Source organism: Lontra canadensis, unplaced genomic scaffold, assembly GCF_010015895.1.
Source record: "Lontra canadensis isolate GAN:19392208 unplaced genomic scaffold, GSC_riverotter_1.0 scaffold61, whole genome shotgun sequence".
In the NCBI taxonomy this organism is placed as follows: domain Eukaryota; kingdom Metazoa; phylum Chordata; class Mammalia; order Carnivora; family Mustelidae; genus Lontra; species Lontra canadensis.
This window is the reverse complement of record NW_022631055.1, coordinates 10,386,484-10,403,718: the sequence shown is the minus strand read 5'-3', so window position 1 is coordinate 10,403,718 and position 17,235 is coordinate 10,386,484. Positions and strand designations below refer to the sequence as shown.

At 56.1% G+C, this 17,235-nt stretch overlaps 2 protein-coding genes across 3 annotated transcripts; both read left to right on the top strand.

Annotated features, from left to right (window-relative positions):
- The first annotated feature begins 867 nt into the window (after nucleotides 1–867).
- On the top strand, nucleotides 868–12,476 carry HAAO (3-hydroxyanthranilate 3,4-dioxygenase). 2 transcript variants are annotated; one of them, XM_032877938.1, is made up of 10 exons: nucleotides 868–1,047; nucleotides 3,680–3,758; nucleotides 5,388–5,471; nucleotides 5,777–5,883; nucleotides 9,080–9,169; nucleotides 9,496–9,539; nucleotides 9,808–9,953; nucleotides 11,605–11,673; nucleotides 11,874–11,956; nucleotides 12,062–12,476. In XM_032877938.1, exons 1-10 carry the CDS (start codon nucleotides 968–970, stop codon nucleotides 12,138–12,140), a joined length of 861 nt encoding a protein of 286 aa, XP_032733829.1. In that variant the 5' UTR covers nucleotides 868–967; the 3' UTR covers nucleotides 12,141–12,476. The 2 variants fall into 2 exon arrangements, with proteins under 2 accessions (XP_032733829.1, XP_032733830.1); XM_032877939.1 differs by lacking the exon at nucleotides 11,605–11,673.
- A 2,169-nt stretch (nucleotides 12,477–14,645) lies between these two features.
- OXER1 (oxoeicosanoid receptor 1) lies at nucleotides 14,646–16,372 on the top strand. Its single transcript, XM_032877937.1, has one exon. It carries the CDS (start codon nucleotides 14,835–14,837, stop codon nucleotides 15,993–15,995), a length of 1,161 nt encoding a protein of 386 aa, XP_032733828.1. The 5' UTR covers nucleotides 14,646–14,834; the 3' UTR covers nucleotides 15,996–16,372.
- Nucleotides 16,373–17,235: the final 863 nt, after the last annotated feature.

Below are 17,235 nucleotides of genomic sequence, written 5' to 3'. Positions count from 1 at the left end.
TCGGTAGTCTTGCTCTCCTCCGCGCCCCCACCCGGTTCTCCGATTTCACAGTCTCCCCCACTCACCCCAAGGTAACCCGGCTGGAAGCGCGGGCACAGGCGTGTCAGCCCACCTCACCCCGGAACCCCGAGGGCTGGCATACCGAGGGCCTGGTCCTTCGTCGGTAAAACTCTCACCCAAGTGTCGTGTGACTTGAGTATGTCCCTAAGACACGTCAGGAGCTCAGACAGCGCTGGGAGCTTCGTCGGTGCTCTGTCTGCCACCTGCGAATGGAGGCGAGGGCCAGGGGTCCCCGTGTCGTGCTCCGTCCCCTCCGAGGCGGAGCCAGGCGAGCGGCCCTCGCTAAACCTGGGGACTCCCGCCTGACCGCCGTCCTCTTCCGCGGACAGGAACTGACAGCCATCTGGGGGCCTGTGGTGGCCGCTGTGCAACTCTGGGATGGCTGTGTAGACATTCCCATTTCTCGGATGAGGACACTGAGGCTTCCATCCAGGGCCAGCACCTCATACGCAGGTGCTCTGATTTCCAAACTCGCCTTCCTCTCATCGCAGTCCGTCTTCGGGAGCCTCACCTGGGGTGCAGGGCGCAGAGTCTGGGGACAGGGGACCACGCACGTTTGCGGGGAGCCCCAGCACGTTACAGGGGCGCTGAGCCCGAACCCCGCGGAGAGCAGGGGCGCCCCCATCCGGCCCCCAGCTTCCTGCGCGGAGGCCGCCCTGCTGATCAGGGGCAGCCCGGGACCAAAGTCCGGGAAGGGCTACCTCGAGGTCTGCAGCCCAGCCAACTGCCCCATCGTGGGGGCGGCGGGGGGGCTGCGGGGGACAGCGGGGGGCGGGGGGCGTTGCCTCGCCCTTTGCCCCCACCCAGGGTTGCGGATTCGCTAGGCGGCCAATGGGCGGCTGGGCGGAGCCGCACCCCTTCTACACCCGCCAGGGCAACAGGCTCCAGAGCCCGCTCCCAGACTACCATGGAGCGTCCCGTGACGGTGAAGACTTGGGTGGAGGAGAACCGGACCTCCTTCCTGCCCCCGGTTTGCAACAAGCTCCTGTGAGTCCCACGCACGCTGCCCTCCTCCTGTCTTCTGCCTCCACCTCCCTTCCTCCGTCCGCACCCCTCAACCCTCACCCTCCAGCTCCCAGGTCCTTCACCCAGGAGTTTGCAGAAAGGCCCTGCCATCCTCTTGTGTCTTCGGCGGGAGAGGGGGAGGGCAGGCTGTTCTGGATTCCCCCACCCTCATCTGTTCCTCTTTCGAGACTCTGCCCTGGAGATTGTGACCTTGATTTCTGAAGATGGTTGGGTGACTGAGACTAGCGGAGATGCAGATGGCAGGTCACCGCCCTGTCCCCAGGACTTAGCAATAGCTCTCTCACCCAACCCCACCCCCAGCGACTCTCAGAAGTCTGGGGAGGGTGGTTTTAATGATGCCCCAGAATTGCAGTAGAACCTGCCGCTAGAGCTTCAAGTCGGAAGATCAGCTCCTGCGGGAGGATCTCGATTTTGTGCCTTCCCCAGACCCCTGCTTACAAAAGTGCATCCACACTCCCTCCAGGCGGCACCTAGCCACCACTGCCCACAGCACCCAGCAGGGCCGGTGGTGTTCCTCACCAGTCTTTCTCCAGCAGACCTGGGGCCTCCTCCGTGGCCCCTTCACCTCCCTCCCCTGCCCTCTACCCCATGGCCAGGCCTCGTGTGCTCCCCAGCTCCTGGTTCACATTGTCATATCTGCAGAACATCCCCAGTGGCCCGATACCCCCAAACCACACAGCAGTACTGGCACACTAGCTGCTTAAGCCAGAGGCTTAGTCCTCACACTAGCTGCTTAAGGTGGGATTCTAATAGGGACTCTCCCAGTGTCCCACAAGCTAGCATGGGTCCTGGTCTAGACTCCAGCCCATGTAAGAGTGTGACTCCCAAGTCCACACCCTTGGTCACTGTGTGGCACTGCCACCACCAGCTCTAAAGCCAAACCCCTACCCCCATCCCAGAGCTTCCTGTCTTCTACCACTATTGTGGCCCTTACCCCTTTCCTCCTCTTCATCCCTGTGCAGCTGGTTCTCGGTCCCCCAAGGGGTCCCAACCGCATCTCGCATCACTCTGCTCCTCTCCAACCCTCTGGCCACTGCTCTGCGGCCACCCTTGTCACCACCAGCCTGGGTGGTGCGGGCTGCCCCTGCCTCCCGGCTCCCCCACCCAAGCCTCTGGCTCAGCCCCAATAATAACGGTCACAAAATGCAGGCCCTGCCTTTTGTTCATTCAGCGGGTGTTTGCTGAGCTCTCAGTACCTGCCAGACACCATTCTGGACACTGGAGATGCAGCAGAAAACAAACTGACAGTCAATTCCTCAGGGAGCTAACATTTGGGTGAGAGGAGGAGGCCAATACATAGAAAAACAGACAAGGAGTGGAGGCAGGCCAGCATAATGGGTCATGGGACAGAACAGAGCTGTGGCCCCCCACCCCCTGTTGGCTAGGGCTGTCAAGGACAGTCTGCCCCTGCCTCTCCTAGCTCCTAGGGGCTTGGTGGCAATCTTGGCCTTCCTTGGCTTCTGCTGCATCAACCTGATCTCTGTCCTCATTTCACAGGGCACTCTCCCTGTCAGTGTGTTTGGGTCTAAATTCTACCCACCCCTTTAAAAAAATTCTTTATTTATCTATTTGAGAGACAGAGTGAGAGAGAGAACATGCACAGCGGGGGTGGTACAGAGGGAGAGGGAGAAGCAAACTCTCTGTAGAACAGGGAGCCTGATGCAGGGCTCCATCCCAGAACCCCAGGATTGTGACCTGAACCAAAGGCAGACGCTTATGACTGGACCACCCAGGTTCCCCTACATTTCCCCTTTTAATAAGGATTAGGCGCCCAGCCTATTCCAGTGTGACTTCACTGTAGCTTAACCAGTTACATACGTCTTCAACGACCCGATTTCCAAATTGGATCACATTCTGAGGTCCTGGGGGTAGGACTTCAACATATGAATTTGGGGGTGAGGGGGTTACATGAAACTGCAGTGGGGAGGGGTGAGCAGAAGAGGGACATGATCTGGCTGAGGTACTCCAGCTAATGGCTGGAAATAGTTCGAGAGTGGGCTCATTCAAGAACTTTATATATGGGGTGGCTCAGTGGGTTAAAGTCTCTGCCTTCAGCTCAGGTCATGATCCCAGGGTCCTGGGATCAAGGCCCACATTGGGCTTTCTGCATAGCAAGGAGCCTGCTTCTTCCCCTCTCTGCCTGCCTCTCTGCCTACTTGTGATCTCTGTCTGTCAAATAAATAAATAAAATTAAAAAAAAAAAAAAAAACGTAATTGGAGATCTTGAACAAGACCAGGGATCCTGGTTGATGAAGCGGTAAGTCCCCCACTACTAGGTCAGAGGATGTTGGGGACACACACACAAATCCACTGAGATACAGGTAAAAAAGAATCTACAGGTATACAAATAGTCTCAGAGAGAGAGAGAGACACACACACACACACACACACACACACTTGGATGGGCACAACTATACTGAGATGAGAGGGGAAGGGAGGAAATGTAAAGACTGTAGGGACAATGATACAGAAACAACTCTGTCACCTCTCCCAAGTGTATCCAGGCTCCTTCCAGGCCCCCCATGGGTCCCTGCACCCCTCCTGTCCTGTCCCGTGAGCTGGTTCAGGACCTCTTCCCCCTTGTCCATTTCAGGCACCAGGAGCAGCTCAAAGTCATGTTCGTCGGGGGCCCCAACATCAGGAAGGACTACCACATCGAGGAGGGTGAGGAGGTACGCCTGCTACTGCCCGCTTCTTTAATAGTCTTGGAGGAGGGGGAACTGCCCAAGCAAGAGCCAGAGCCGGTGGACAGGAGGGGTGGGGGGTGGCCAGGTGGCTGATGGATGAGGGGGGTGCTACTGAAATTCCAGGGCAGAACGGCTGCCTGCACATTGTGGGTGCACAGGGATGTCTCCGTCCTCCAGCTCTGTGGGGGGAGCCCTAGGAAAGAGCCCAGGCTCTGTGGGTATGAGAGGGAGGCTCCAGCTGCTGAATATCATTCCTTGGGCATCCTTGTGCCAGGTGCGATGGTTTGGTCCCCTCCCTCTCAAATCTGAATATGGAAGACTGGCCTCCCAAATGAGACCCAAATGCCAACAGGGACCTGGGTGCTCCACTCTGGTCTCCGGAGTTGAGTTCTCCGGAAATGTTTGGGACAGAGAGGCTCCCTCCTTATCTAGAGGGCCCAAGACACAGGAGTTCCTGGGGGCTGTTTGATGGAGGGGGAGGGTGGGTGGGGGAATTTGCACTGAATACCCTCTTGTACCTCGAATTTTGAACCACCTCTCTGTACTTCCCCTAGCCCAAGGTAAATAAACAAAAGTAGAATTAAAAAGAAAAAGATGGGCCCCCTGAAGGAGGGACACTGGTGGATTTCCAGCTTTCAGGATCTCTGGTGACAAAAGATCATCATGGGGGGCCTGATGCAAGAGTTCCAGGTCCAGAGTCCAGCCTCCACCCCCACCCCAGGCCTCCCAGCCACAGCCAGGGCCTGAAGGAAGCACAGGAGAATCACTCACTCAACAAATATTTACGGAGCACCTAGCGGGGGTGGGGGGGGGGTGGGCGCGGCAGGGGAGTGAGGACCCCAGGCCACAGGGAGCAGCCTCCCAGAGCAGGCCAGATAACCCCTCACATCTCTCCGAGCCACCAGATTTTCACTGCATCTTACGGGAGACCGTTTTCCTCTGTGGCAATAATCAGCAGGAATATCCAAAGCCACAGAGAGAAGACTAGGTTGGATAGGGATGGCCACTGAGCCGTGTGGTACACTAGACTGGTTTCAGCTTTCTCTGCTTGCCTCAGTCAACCTTAGGCCCCTCCGCTTGCCTTCCAGAGGCTTCCACTCTGTTAGCCCTGGTGTCAGTGCCCACCTTTCCCGTCTCACTCCCTCTTTCCTTCCCTTGGCCCCAAGCGTCTCTGCCCCACACCCCACTTTTGGGCCTCCCCAAGCTGCTCTGGTAGTGTGGGTGGGTGTCCACTGAGAGGCCCAGGCCAAGCAGTGACTCGGCTGGTGGCTGACAGATGAGGAGGGCTGGCCTGAGCAGGTGGTCCCTCTCAGGAGAGACAGACACTCAGGTGGCTGGGAGGAATTCAGCTAGAAGTGGGTTTGTGCCCCTGTAAGGCCTTGGAGGCCAGATCCAATTTAACATCTGCCTGAGCTGGAGTACAGTTCATCTGGCGGCCCCAGCACTCCAGTCTGTAGCATGTGTCAGGGGAGACTGGGGCCTCAAAGCTGGAGTGACAGAACTGCTCATAAAGGCCTTCAGGAAGTTTCTCAGGTGCCCAGATCAGAACTCAGGCCAAGCACCTCGAAGAGGAAGGAGGCAGGGACAGAGCCTGACCGCTGTCCTGTCCCATAGGTGTTCTACCAGCTAGAGGGCGACATGGTTCTCCAGGTCCTGGAGCGAGGGAAACACCGGGCCGTGACCATTCGGCAGGGAGAGGTGAGCCTGGGCTTCAAGGAGCAGGAACCCATGGTCGTCTCATGCTGGCTTTGGGAGCTCTGGCTTTGGGAGTGTGTCCTCCCTGCCTTGTCCTGCCTCCCTTCCCAGACCTTGGGCTCTTCCTCCTGTGAGCTGCCCATCTTCAGCAAGGCCGGACATTTCCTCCACTCCAGGCTGGAGGCTTGAAGGCGGGGGGGGCGCGTTGCTGGACCCCGTGGGCCAGCAGGGGAGGCCAGGACATGGGGGGCGCCCAGGTCTCCAGAGGGGGTTGCTGCCTTGCCGACACCTTGTCTCCCCCACTGCAGATATTCCTGCTTCCTGCTGGGGTACCCCACTCTCCACAGAGGTTTGCCGACACCGTGGGACTGGTCATTGAACGGAGACGGCTGCAAACGGAGCTGGATGGGCTCAGGTAAATAGGCCTCGTCCAGGCATCCAGGGCGGAGACGGGGGCAAGCAGCAGAGGAAAGACCCTAGATAGACTCAGGGAAGTGCTTGCTGACCACGGAGAGGGTTAGAAGCAGTGCAGATCCTGTGTTTGCTGGCTCACAGGATGAGTTAGGGGCGGTGGGAGTGTGGGTCTGATGATGGGGGTTAGGAGAGATGTCCTCTGTGACCCCCTGGGAGCCCACTCAGCCTGAAGACCAGAACCTGTGCTTCCTGCACCGAGGTCTTCGGGGGGTTGGGGGTAAGGGAGATGCCAAAGTCAGCCTTGCCTGGCGTGGGTGGCCAGGAACACTGCCACTCCTCCCAGCGATGCCCTCCTTCAGCCTCCCCCAGGATGCCCTCGGCTTGTTTCTTTCCCCTAGCTCATTCCACAGCCGGGGCTGACATGCATATGACACTGGCTAGGGCCTCCGATGCTTGAGGTGTATCTATCCATCTCACCCGCCCGGGGATCCTGAGAGGCAGGGGCTGCTGTCATGTCCACTTCACAGATAAGAAGACTTGGCACAGGAGCGCCTGGGTGGCTCAGTGGGTTAAGCCTCTGCCTTTGGCTCAGGTCATGATCTCAGGCTCCTGGGATTGAGCCCCTCATCCCGCTCTCTGCTCAGCTGTGAGCCTGCTTCCACCTCTCTCTCTGCCTGCCTCTCTGCCTACTTGTGATCTCTCTCTCTCTCTGTCAAATAAATAAATAAAATATTTAAAAAAAATAATGATTTAAAAAAAAAAGAAGAAGAAGACTGGGCACAGAGGAGTTGAGTTTGCTAGAAGGCAGCAGAGCTGGCATTACAGAGAAATAGGAAATTAGGGTCAGGTCAATCTAGATAGGACTGTGAGTCAGCACAGAGGAGGGGACAAACACTGGGACGGGGTGGGGGGCAGCCACTCTTTCCAGAGCTGAGCTCCCAGTAGGCACCAGTCAGTCACCCATCTATTATCTGATGCAGCCTGTGGTTCTGAGGGACACAGATTTTTCCAAAAGCTAAACTATTTTTCTGTATTTTTTTAAATAAGAAAATTACACTTTCTCCCCAAGTTCCTGAATTGGGATCCTTTGCCCCCCATCTCCTGTTACAATGGTATTTTTTAATACTCCCCCCCTTTTTTAAGATTTTATTTATTTATTTGACAGACAGAGATCACAAGTAGGCAGAGAGGCAGGCAGAGAGAGAGGAAGAGAAGCAGGCTCCCTGAGCTGAAGGCAGAGGCTTTAACCCACTGAGCTACCCAGGCGCCCCACTTCCCCTTTTTCTAATCAGCAAAGTCATACACATGCAGGCTTGAAGTCAGGAAAAGTAAAAGGAGGCAAGTTAAAACTGTTTTTCAGGAAGAGGGAAAATGTTATAAAATGTGAATGATATCTCTGTAACACCAAATGGACAATAATAAAGAGAAAACAAACAAACAAACAAACAAACAAAAACCTATCATCAGTTAAACCTCACAAAGCTGTTCACCTTCTGTCTTGCCTCTCTTTCATATCTACACCTTAGAGCATTGCAGTCTTAGCAAGCATGGGGTTGAGTTTTGATTTTGTTACTTAAGAAACTCATGAGCATTCCTTATACTATTCAATGCTTTTCAAAAACACAATGATATACTAACCTACTGTTACAGCAACAGAGGTCTGTCCTTTGATTCCAAAAGACATCTTTCACCGGGCTTTATGAAAGAAGTCTTTAGTGACAGAGTGGATAGTGTCCTCAATAACATTTTTTAAATTATTTGTTTATTTATTTGAGAGAGAGAGAGAGCTTGCACTCATGCGAGTTGGGGAAGAGGCAAAGAAAGACAGACTGAGCACAGAGCCAAATGCAGGGCTCTATCTCCCCAACCCTGAGATCATGACCTGAGCTAAAATCAAGAGCCAGTTGATTCAGTTGGGTGACTGAATCACGCAGGCACCCCGTCTTCAATAACATTTTTACAGCAAATTCAGTAAGAGATTTCATCTTCCTGTTTTGACTTTTTTTTTTTTTTTAGACTTTATTTTTTAAGGGACGCTTGGGTGGCTCAGTGGGTTAAGTGTTTGCCTTCGGCTCAGGTCATGATCCTGAAGTCCTAGGATCGATTCCTGCCTGGGGCTCCCAGCTCAGTGGCAGGTCTGCTCCTCCCCCTGTTCCTCCCTCTGTTCCTCCCCCTGCTCTTCCCCTGCTTCTGCTGTGCTCCCTCTCTCTCTCTCTCTTTCAAATGGAAAAATAAAGTCTTTAAAAAAAAAAAAAAAAAAAGCTAGGGGCTCAGAATTCAAATGCTACTCTGAAGGCAAGATTTCTGGTGGCCAGCTCCAGCCCAGGATTGAAGATAAGATGAGCTGTGTGTCTATAAACCATGTCCCATAAGCAAGACCACTTCTCTTTCTCAGGAGGAGCTGGAGAGGACGAACCAGGCCTGGCCCTGGGAGTAGTAGAGCCTGAGAATTAGACATTAGGTCAACAAAAGCACAGCACACACCAGGGGCCTGAGGCATGACCCCCATCAGCCAGGGGAGGAGCTCACTGAGCGGCCTGAGGCTTGGGTGGACTGGTCTTGGAGAGGCTAGGTGTACATGTACGTGGTTTTGCCTCTGGAGAAGAAGCCCAGTCCTTTGCTCCAATTCTCAAAGGCATCCATGACCCCAAGGACACCTCATCTGGGAGTATCTTCTGCGTGTCGGTTCCAGAAGGTTCCTTGCACTCTGATCTAGAGCTGCAGCTGATCTAGACTCCCCAGCCACAGGCCCTGTATTCAGGCTCAGCTTCAGCTTCCTGTCTGGGGAAACGAAGACCCTTGTTATTGATGTTGTCTGTGTTTCTAAGACTGCCTCGAGTCTGTCCGGTTCCTGCCACTTACAGGCTGTGGAATCCCTGCCAAGTTACCCACCTTCTCCGAGCCCCAGAGTTCTAGCATCTTAAATGGTCAAACTTGGGCAATCAGGAATGCAAATAGATTCGATAATAGCCACCACTCCCCCCACCCCCCACCCCGCCACCAGACTTTGGGGCATATAATGCTTCTAGGAGAGCCAGGGGTGGGCGAGTGAGCGTCAGCCACTAGGTTGTGCTAACGGGGTGAAGAAGCATCCAGCTCTGGGGGCCAGGGTTAGCCATTGTCCAGACCTCCACAGGTAGCGCCATCCCGAGGCTGCCCAGGTGGGGAGCTGGGTTACCTGTGCTTTGCTCTGGCAGGTACTACGTGGAGGACACTACGGACGTCCTGTTCGAGAAGTGGTTCTACTGCGAGGACCTTGGCACACAGTTGACTCCCATCATCCAGGAGTGAGCCCTCAGCCCAGTCCCTGCCCCTTGTTCTCTGAGGCCCCTTGCTCTGACCGGGCAGGGCGGATCCACCCAGCAGTCCCTACCGCACTGGAGCCAGCGTGCGTGGGGTGTCGAGGGAGGGGGGATGTCTGCCCTTTCCAGAGTGGGAGGGCCTGGGCTGGTAAGGGAGGTGAGGGTGGACCTACATGGAATTGTATAGAGACCGCATGAGTGTGTGGGCTCCTGCACCCAAGAGCATATGAGTGTGTGTGTATCTGTGTGTCTCCCTGGGCTGCTCATTCGGGAATGCTGGCCACTTGTCCTCCCCACCTTTCTCCCTGCAGGTTCTTCAGCTCTGAGCAATACAAAACAGGAAAGCCCATCCCTGGTGAGCACCCTGGGAACTGCCTTTCTCCCTTCTTCTCTGCTTTCCCAGAGTAGAATGGGTCTTGCCCCAGAATACCAGTCTCCTTTTGAGTACTCTTCCCAGTACTCGAGGCATGAGATGATGGCCCCAAATAGTGTCCCCCATGTGGCTTCGTCCTCAAGCTGGATCCAGAGCCCATTCTGGTGATTCAGAGCTGAGACCCCTGGGCTGCTGGGGTTCTGGGCGGGCCGGGCCGAAGGCCACTGACATAACTCTGCTGCGGGTGCAGACCAGCTGCGCCAGAAACCACCATTCCTCCTGAGCACGCGATCTGTCATGGAGCCCATGTCCCTGGAGGCCTGGCTGGATGGGCACCGCAGGCAGCTGCAGGGAGGCACATCCCTCAGCCTGTTTGGGGACTCCTATGAGACACAGGTAATGAGGCCCTAGGCCACCCAGGGCATCTACCCAGCAGCCCTGGGAAATGGGAACTAATCACCCAACATGCACACACACACACACACACACACACACACACAAACACAGAGTTTCAGAGGTTGTGACATAAACAAAGGCCTTCCTGTTTCCTCCCTGACTCAGAGAGTGACGACTTTGCGAGGAGTGGAGGCTACATGGTCTCAAGCATTCTTTCTTTGCCTTCAGAGTAGGGGGTTGCCCCATCCACTGACTGATTCCTGGGGGCCTAGTGTTATCCTTCTACTAGGAATTCCTGAACTTTTGGACAGTCTCAACCTGGGGGGTGAGATGGAAGAGCGGTGCTTGGGGATGGAGAGGGGCACAGAGACAGACCCACCCAAATAAAGCTGCCTTTCTTTCATTCAACATTTATTGAATGGCTATTATGTTTCAGGCTTTGGTAGAAAAAAAGATAAGAGTCACTGCCTCAAAGAGTGTATGGTCTGATAAATAGACAAGTTAATCAACAATTACCACAATCAGGTGGTATGTTATTTGGTAGAGAAGCTTCAGGAAGCCATAGGACAATGAAGGACAAGCCCAGGCTGGAGGGAAGTCAGGAAAGACTTCCTGGAGGAGGTGATGTGTAAGCTACATTTTTTTAAAGCAAATATAGGAGCTTGTCAAAGGAAGAAAGGGAGGTTGAGAGAGCATTCCCAGTAAGGGAGAAGCATAGGTAAAGGTGTGGAAGCTTGAAATAGCCTGGCACTGCTAGGGGAATGAGGGCTGCGGGCATCAGGACTGGATGCCAGGAGTAGCAGGCAGTGCCCAGTTCCTATCAGGTATCCTGGGCTGGACAAGGTGCCAGGCTTGGGTTTGCTTGGGCTTTATAATTTGCCCCTGGCACATCCCTCGAAGTTTGAATCAGACACCCTCGTGGAGGGAAGCTCCCTGGGTGCACACCTGCCCCGAAAGTTCTGGCCTTCAGACACCTGAGCTTAGACCGGGCCCTGAAAGCAGGCGCATACCACGAAGCCCCTCCCAGCCCATCACGGCAAAGGCATTTGGTACCAAGCTGGCCTCACGGTCCTGCCTTCTGCCTCATGCACACGCCTGCTTCCCCCTGCTTCAGTTTATGCCAAAAGAATATCTACTGAGTCCTAATCTGGGCCAGCAGGAGCAAGGCCTGCCTAGTAGCCGCCAGGCTGATGCAGGTCGAAGAGGCTGGTCCTCTCCCATCTCCTCCTCCTGAAGACAGAATCTCATGGAAGAAGGCAGGTGGGCCCTCTTTGTGGAACTATGTGTGTGATATCTGAGTCCACATTAAGCCATGTGCACATGAGTGCCTGGGTCCCGAGTGTGCCCTGGCAGTCAGGCCTTCATACGGGTCAGCAGTTGTGGGGATGGGCAGCTGAGGAATACAATGTGCACGTGTGTGTGTGAAGGGCAAGCTGGCGTGGTCCTGGACAGCAGGTAGGCAGCACTTCTCCTTGTGGAGGCAGTGGGGAGGCCCTCGGCCTGGCAGTCTTCCTCTCCAAGTCCTGGTCTAGACTCTACACATGAAGATAAGGCCGTGGCTGGTGTTGCAGGCCCAGTGTCTGGGGGGCAGGTTCAAGGCCATCTCCTGCGTGGGGCAGAAGCACGAAAGATGTGTGTTGCTTCCTGCCAGGTGGTTGTCCATGGACAAGGCAGCAGCAAGGGCCCGAGACAGGACGTGGATGTGTGGCTGTGGCAGTTGGCAAGTGGGGCCCCTGACAGTGGGGTGGTGGGGGGGAATGACATCCTCTCGCCCCTGGGGACCAGGCTGCTGCTGGGTCTTGGATGCCCAGAACCTGAAATGGCTCCCAGGGCCTTCCTGCCAAGGCAGACTCAGGGACACCTAGATAGGTGTTGAGGCCCTACGGCCTCCATTCCCGTTCTCCTGCTCCTCATTCCCAGGAAGGTTCCTCTGTGGTGACAATGGAGGACCAGCACCTGAGCCTGGCCCCGGATGACAGCCTTCTGGTGCCAGCTGGGAATGCGTGAGTACATGGGAGGACTTTCCCCTCAAGCTGCGGGACCATCCTCCTTCCCCTGGGATGCTCAGGACCCAGCTGTCTGACCCCTGCCCACCTGTGTCTCCGCAGGTACACCTGGGACCGAGGACGGGACTCTGTGGCCCTGGCTGTGACCCAGGACCCCGCCCGCAAGAAGCCCCTGGGCTGATGCTCTGGGTGTTCCCCCCCAAGGAGCCACAGTGCCTCCCTCCCCCACCCAGTTCCCCTCTCTGCTTCTGCACGTGCTGCTGCCGATGTACTGCGTGTCCCTGGAGCAGGGCCCCGGACATCGCCATCCAGCCTCCTCCTCCTCTCGGCCAGGCTCTTGGGGGGACAGTCATGCCCCTTCTCTTCTATCATTCCTCTGCCCACTGCTTTACATAGTCTGCTCCATGATTGAGGCCGGGCTGCCTCTCCATCCCTCTGTCTTCCCAGGCTCAGGACAGCACTCGCCTGCCACCCAGAGGGCCCTCAATAAAGGCTTCCTGGTGGACAAGTGCCTGTATGTCTGCATGCACACGGGCTGTCACTGATGGCCGCCCCCTGTGCTCCTGAGACTGTGTGTGTCTGTCTGATGTGTGGGGGGCACCAGGTGAAGTAGGTGTATGGACGGTCTGTTAGTGTGTGTCCTTACTTGTGAAGGGGCTCCCTTCACTGTGTGTGTGGCCCATCCATTCAGCTCTGGTGCTCGTCCAGGGGACATAGCTCTTATTGTCCCTCTGCCTCTTGGTCTTTCCCACTTATTCTTTTCAGATGACTTTTTAAAAATAGCATCTGTTGGGTTTTTTCCTCCCTAGAAACAAGTGATGTATACTAATTGTAGAAAGCAAAATACTTAAAAACACAGGATCCACCACCTGGAGTAAACCACAGTTAACACATGAAGGTGTTGGTAACCAAGTGGTATCAGGAACTTAGCAGTGGGCCGGTGTCTGCTCCCCGGCTATGTACAGGTACCATGTCCAAAGACCCAGAAGGCTCCTGGGTGCTCTGCAGGGTTCTGGAGTGCTGGGAACCCTAGAAGCAGCTGTGGGTAGAGACAAAACCCAGAACCTACAGCAGAGACCAGAGCTCAGTTTCCTGGGACTTCAGCGAGAAATCCAGAAGGGGTTGCAGGTGGGGTAAGTGAAGTGGGATCTGGATGGAACAGGTCCCTTGTGGGAGAGTCAAAGCTTCCTCTGGAAAACATGGGGTCTCAACCCTGCCTCCCCCCACTGCGGCCGGGCAGCCCACTGTTTGGATTTGCTATGCTGCAGGGCAGATGGGAACCTGGCTTTGCTGAAAAGGGTTTCCACCCCCGAGGAATGTCAGAGACTGTGCCCATCTCTCTATCCCTAAGGCTTTCCTCTCCCACAGGCCAAGAAGAAACACTGCTGCCTCCCCCTACAAACTCACACGGTCCAGGAGGTGAAGGCAGAGGCTGGCGTGAACATGGGCTACAGCACGGCCTTGCACTCTGCAGGAACTGAGGAGAGGACATGGGGAATGTCCCAAGGATGTCCCCTACACAGAGCCAGGTGGCTAGGAGAAGACAAGCTTTTCCCTAGTGCCCAGGGCAAACCCACTCTGAGAAAATAATTCAAATTAGATCTGTTTTTCTGAACATTGGCTCCGTGCTAGGGAACTCCCTAAGAGGTTTAGCAAACCAGCAGTTCTGGTGCTAAACGAGGCCTGTCTGCATTCAAGGCTCAGGCTGGTGGTCTCACCACCTGGCACCCCATGGTCACAGCCTGTTTGAGCCCGTCTACCTCAGCCTTGGCCAGATGCGAGCCTGGGACAGAGGAGAGAGGGACCTGGAGGCTCTGAGAAAGAGAGGCCAACAGCCACTGTGTCTGAAGCCCCGAGGCCTTGGCCGAGTGGGCATGCCTGGCCCACTGCTGACCGCAGCCAGACGGCCAGGGCAGGCATCTGGAACCGCAGCCTCCCTCGGCCCTGTCCCAGGTCATGAGGAGCCTGAGGCCCCAGGCACCCCTGAGAACACCATGCATAGGTGGAACAGGACTTGCGCCTTGCCTGAGGACAGCCCTGGCCTCTACTGCCCTGTCTGTGGTGAATGCAGAGTCAGGATGGCGTGGGGCGCACAGTGGACAGGGCATCTTGAAGGCTTACTGTATTTTTCTGTCTGGGGAAGGAGCCCCAGGTCCCAGGGCAGGAGAAACTGGCAGGGGAGCCCTCTGCGTGTGGGAGATAGCTCATAGGGTTCAAGGACTTTGGACACTCTGGAATCGGGGATCGTGGGGTACAAACAGGCTTATTCCACAAGGCCATGAGCACGTGGTCAAGGTATCGGCTAGACTCCCCACCTCCCTCTCTAGGAACAACATCCTGTTGGCACCACACTCCCTGCTGCTGGAGCTGATGGGGACAGGGAGGCAGCTACCCAGTCTGTACAGATAATGGGGCGGGGTGCAGGGGGGCCTGCATGAATCTGAGAGCCGTGGGTTGCCAGGACCAGCTCTGGCCTTCAGGCAAGCAAACGTCTGAGCCCTCAAGGCTGCAGACACTCTTCTCCTCCTCACCCCAGCTGGGACTTCCTCTCACCTCAGGGTCTCCCTGGGCCTCTGTCTCACCCTTACTGAGCCCTGCTCTCTTCCCCTTGTCAGGGGTGGCCCAGACTCCCACACCCTTCTTCAGAGACCTTGCAGCCAGGTCACTTGGTGTGGGGGGAGGGGGAGAGGAGGGAAGTCTACAGGGTTCCCCTTTGGCTGGGTGTCTCTCAGTGGCCACAAGGATGCTGATAACACCAGGATATTGAGTCATTGTGGTGGCCAGCGGGCAGTGAACATCATTCCTCCTGCCCCAAACACTCTCTCAGGGGTAGAAAGCCCAGAAACTTCTCTCAGGTCCATGGCCCAAGCAGCCCATGGAATCTCGTAACCTGAGCTCTTCCTCTCCCCTCCTTTCTCTCCCTCCCTCCGCTCTCCCTGGCTCCCTCCCCACCTCCCTCCCTCCCACCCTCTCCTCCTCTCCTTGGGCCTTCACCACAGATTCAGGCGTTGCAGGAGAGGCCTCGGGTTCCTGCTTCCCAGCCTCCTCCCCTACCGTGTCCGCCTTCCTGGCACCGATCCTGGGTATGGAGTTTGTCCTGGGGCTGGCGGGGAACAGCTTGGCGCTCTTCATCTTCTGCTTCCACATGCGGCCCTGGATGTCGAACACGGTGCTTCTGGTCAGCCTGGTGGTGGCTGACTTTCTCCTGATCGTCAACCTGCCCCTTCGTGTGGATTACTACTTCCTGCATGAGCGCTGGCGTTTCGGGGCCACCGTCTGCAAGTTCAACCTCTTCATGTTGTCCACCAACCGCTCAGCCAGCGTGGTCTTCCTCACGGCCATCGCCCTCCACCGCTACCTGAAGGTGGTGCGGCCCCACCACGCGCTGAGCCGGGCCTCCGTGAGGGCGGTCACCTGGGTGGCCGGGGGGCTCTGGGCCAGCATCCTGCTCCTCAATGGACACCTGCTCCTGACTGCCTATCCCGACGGCTCCTGCCTCAGCTACCAGCTGGGCGTCAAGCCCTCGGCTTTGCTCCACTGGCACCAGGCCCTGTTTGTGCTGGAGTTCTTCCTGCCTCTGGCACTCATCGCATTTGCCATCGTGAGCATCGGGCTCAAGATCCAACGTCGTGGCCTTGGGGGGCAGGCGGGCCCACGGAGAGCTATGCGCGTGCTGGCCGTGGTGGTGACTGTCTACACGGTCTGCTTCTTGCCCAGCATTGTCTTCGGCGTGGCTTCCATAGTGGCCTTCCGCCTGGGTGCCTGCCCCGCCCTTGACCTCTGCACGCAGCTCTTTCATGGCTCCCTGGCCTTCACCTACCTCAACAGTGTCCTAGACCCTGTGCTCTACTGCTTCTCCAGCCCTAGCTTCCTCCGCCAGGTCCGGGCCCTGCTGGGCCTCACCGAGGGCTGGCAGGGCTCAGCCAGTGACGAGAGCTCCTACCAGCCATCTGCCCGGCGCCGGGAGGCCACTCGGAAGGTGCAAGCTGTGGAGAAACTGCAGATGGAGGTCTCGCTGGAGGGCCCGCTCGAGTAAGAAGGTCCCTCTCAGGACTAGGGATTTGCAGGGCCGCAAGAGGAAGGACGGCTGGACTCTGACCTGGAGGGAGAAGGTTGCCAGCATAGGGGGCCTCGACCAACTGGATGTCGTCAGGAGCCAGGTGGGTGGCAGGGGAAGGAAAGGGTCTCGACCTTCCAGAGCAGTGTGTCCCAGATGACATCCCCAGAGTGCAGGAAAGAGCCCGATGGCAGGTGGAGACAAGACAGGGGCTGTAGCAGCTCCCCTCCAGACAAAGGGCCACACGGCTGCCCAGTCCAGGGGGAGAGCACAAGTCTTGCTTTGGAGGTTGGACAGCGCACATTTTCGTCATCTCCAGCTTGTCCCTTTCAATGCTAATAAACTGCCTTTTGAAAATGCAAGTTTGCCTCAGCTGTTCTAAGGAAAACTAAACAAATGTCTTTTGGCCCATCTGGCCCTGGGGTCAATAGGGTTCCAAGTGAGTGCCCCCAAGATGAAGGGAGACTCTGGGGACAGAGCGAGGAAACCCCCCAGGACACCATCCTTCCACATTGCTCCTAGAGCCCTGCAATATCCTTGTAGGCAGAAAGAATGTTTCTCCGGGTCATAGGAGGGTAGCTCATCTGGATCCCTAGGTGACCCCAGCTCCTTTCTGGTCTTTAGCTCCCCTTCTGCAGTCCTTGAGGTCTTGCCCAGCGCATCAAGGCCTCAGGCCCACCCTCCCCTGGGATAATGAGATCTTGCACCTTGGAAGTTAACTTCTCCATCCAGCTCAGGCTCCTGGCTCAGCTTGGGCTCCTATCCACGGCTTTCTTCAGCCCCAAGTACCCTTCCCTGGCTTTGGAACCTGTGGTGACTGTTAACCTAACCAGGACAGGACCCCAGCTAAGGACAGGAGCCTCAGAGTCACAGGGCTGGCTCATAGCCCTCTCCCAGGACCAAAGCCATCTTGCCCACCTCTATTCCTTTGTTCTGCTTGGTATGTCTGTGGTCAGTGTCCAACCATCTAGGTTAACCCATCTGTTGGCTTGGGTCCCCCAGGCACAAGGTGTATACCTGACATGAATTTGGGGTTTTTTTGTTGGGGGGGTACTGGGGGCAAAGGGGTAGTGGTTAGCCCTTCTGTCCACGGGGGAAGTCACTGACTGGTAACTGCTTTTAGGACAGATTTCTTAAATATTTGTGCAGACCTAATCTGTATTTTCCACTCCAATCTCCTAACTGTATCCTGGGAAAACAAGAAGTTTTCTAATCTGGG

Coding starts and splice junctions, on each gene's coding strand:
- HAAO (XM_032877938.1), top strand. CDS start 968: ATGGAGCGTCCCGTGACGGTGAAGACTTGGGTGGAGGAGAACCGGACC. Junction 3,759..5,387: donor ACATCGAGGAGGGTGAGGAG/GTACGCCTGCTA, acceptor CCTGTCCCATAG/GTGTTCTACCAGCTAGAGGG. Junction 11,674..11,873: donor ATGTGTGGCTGTGGCAGTTG/GCAAGTGGGGCC, acceptor CCTCATTCCCAG/GAAGGTTCCTCTGTGGTGAC.
- OXER1 (XM_032877937.1), top strand. CDS start 14,835: ATGGAATCTCGTAACCTGAGCTCTTCCTCTCCCCTCCTTTCTCTCCCT.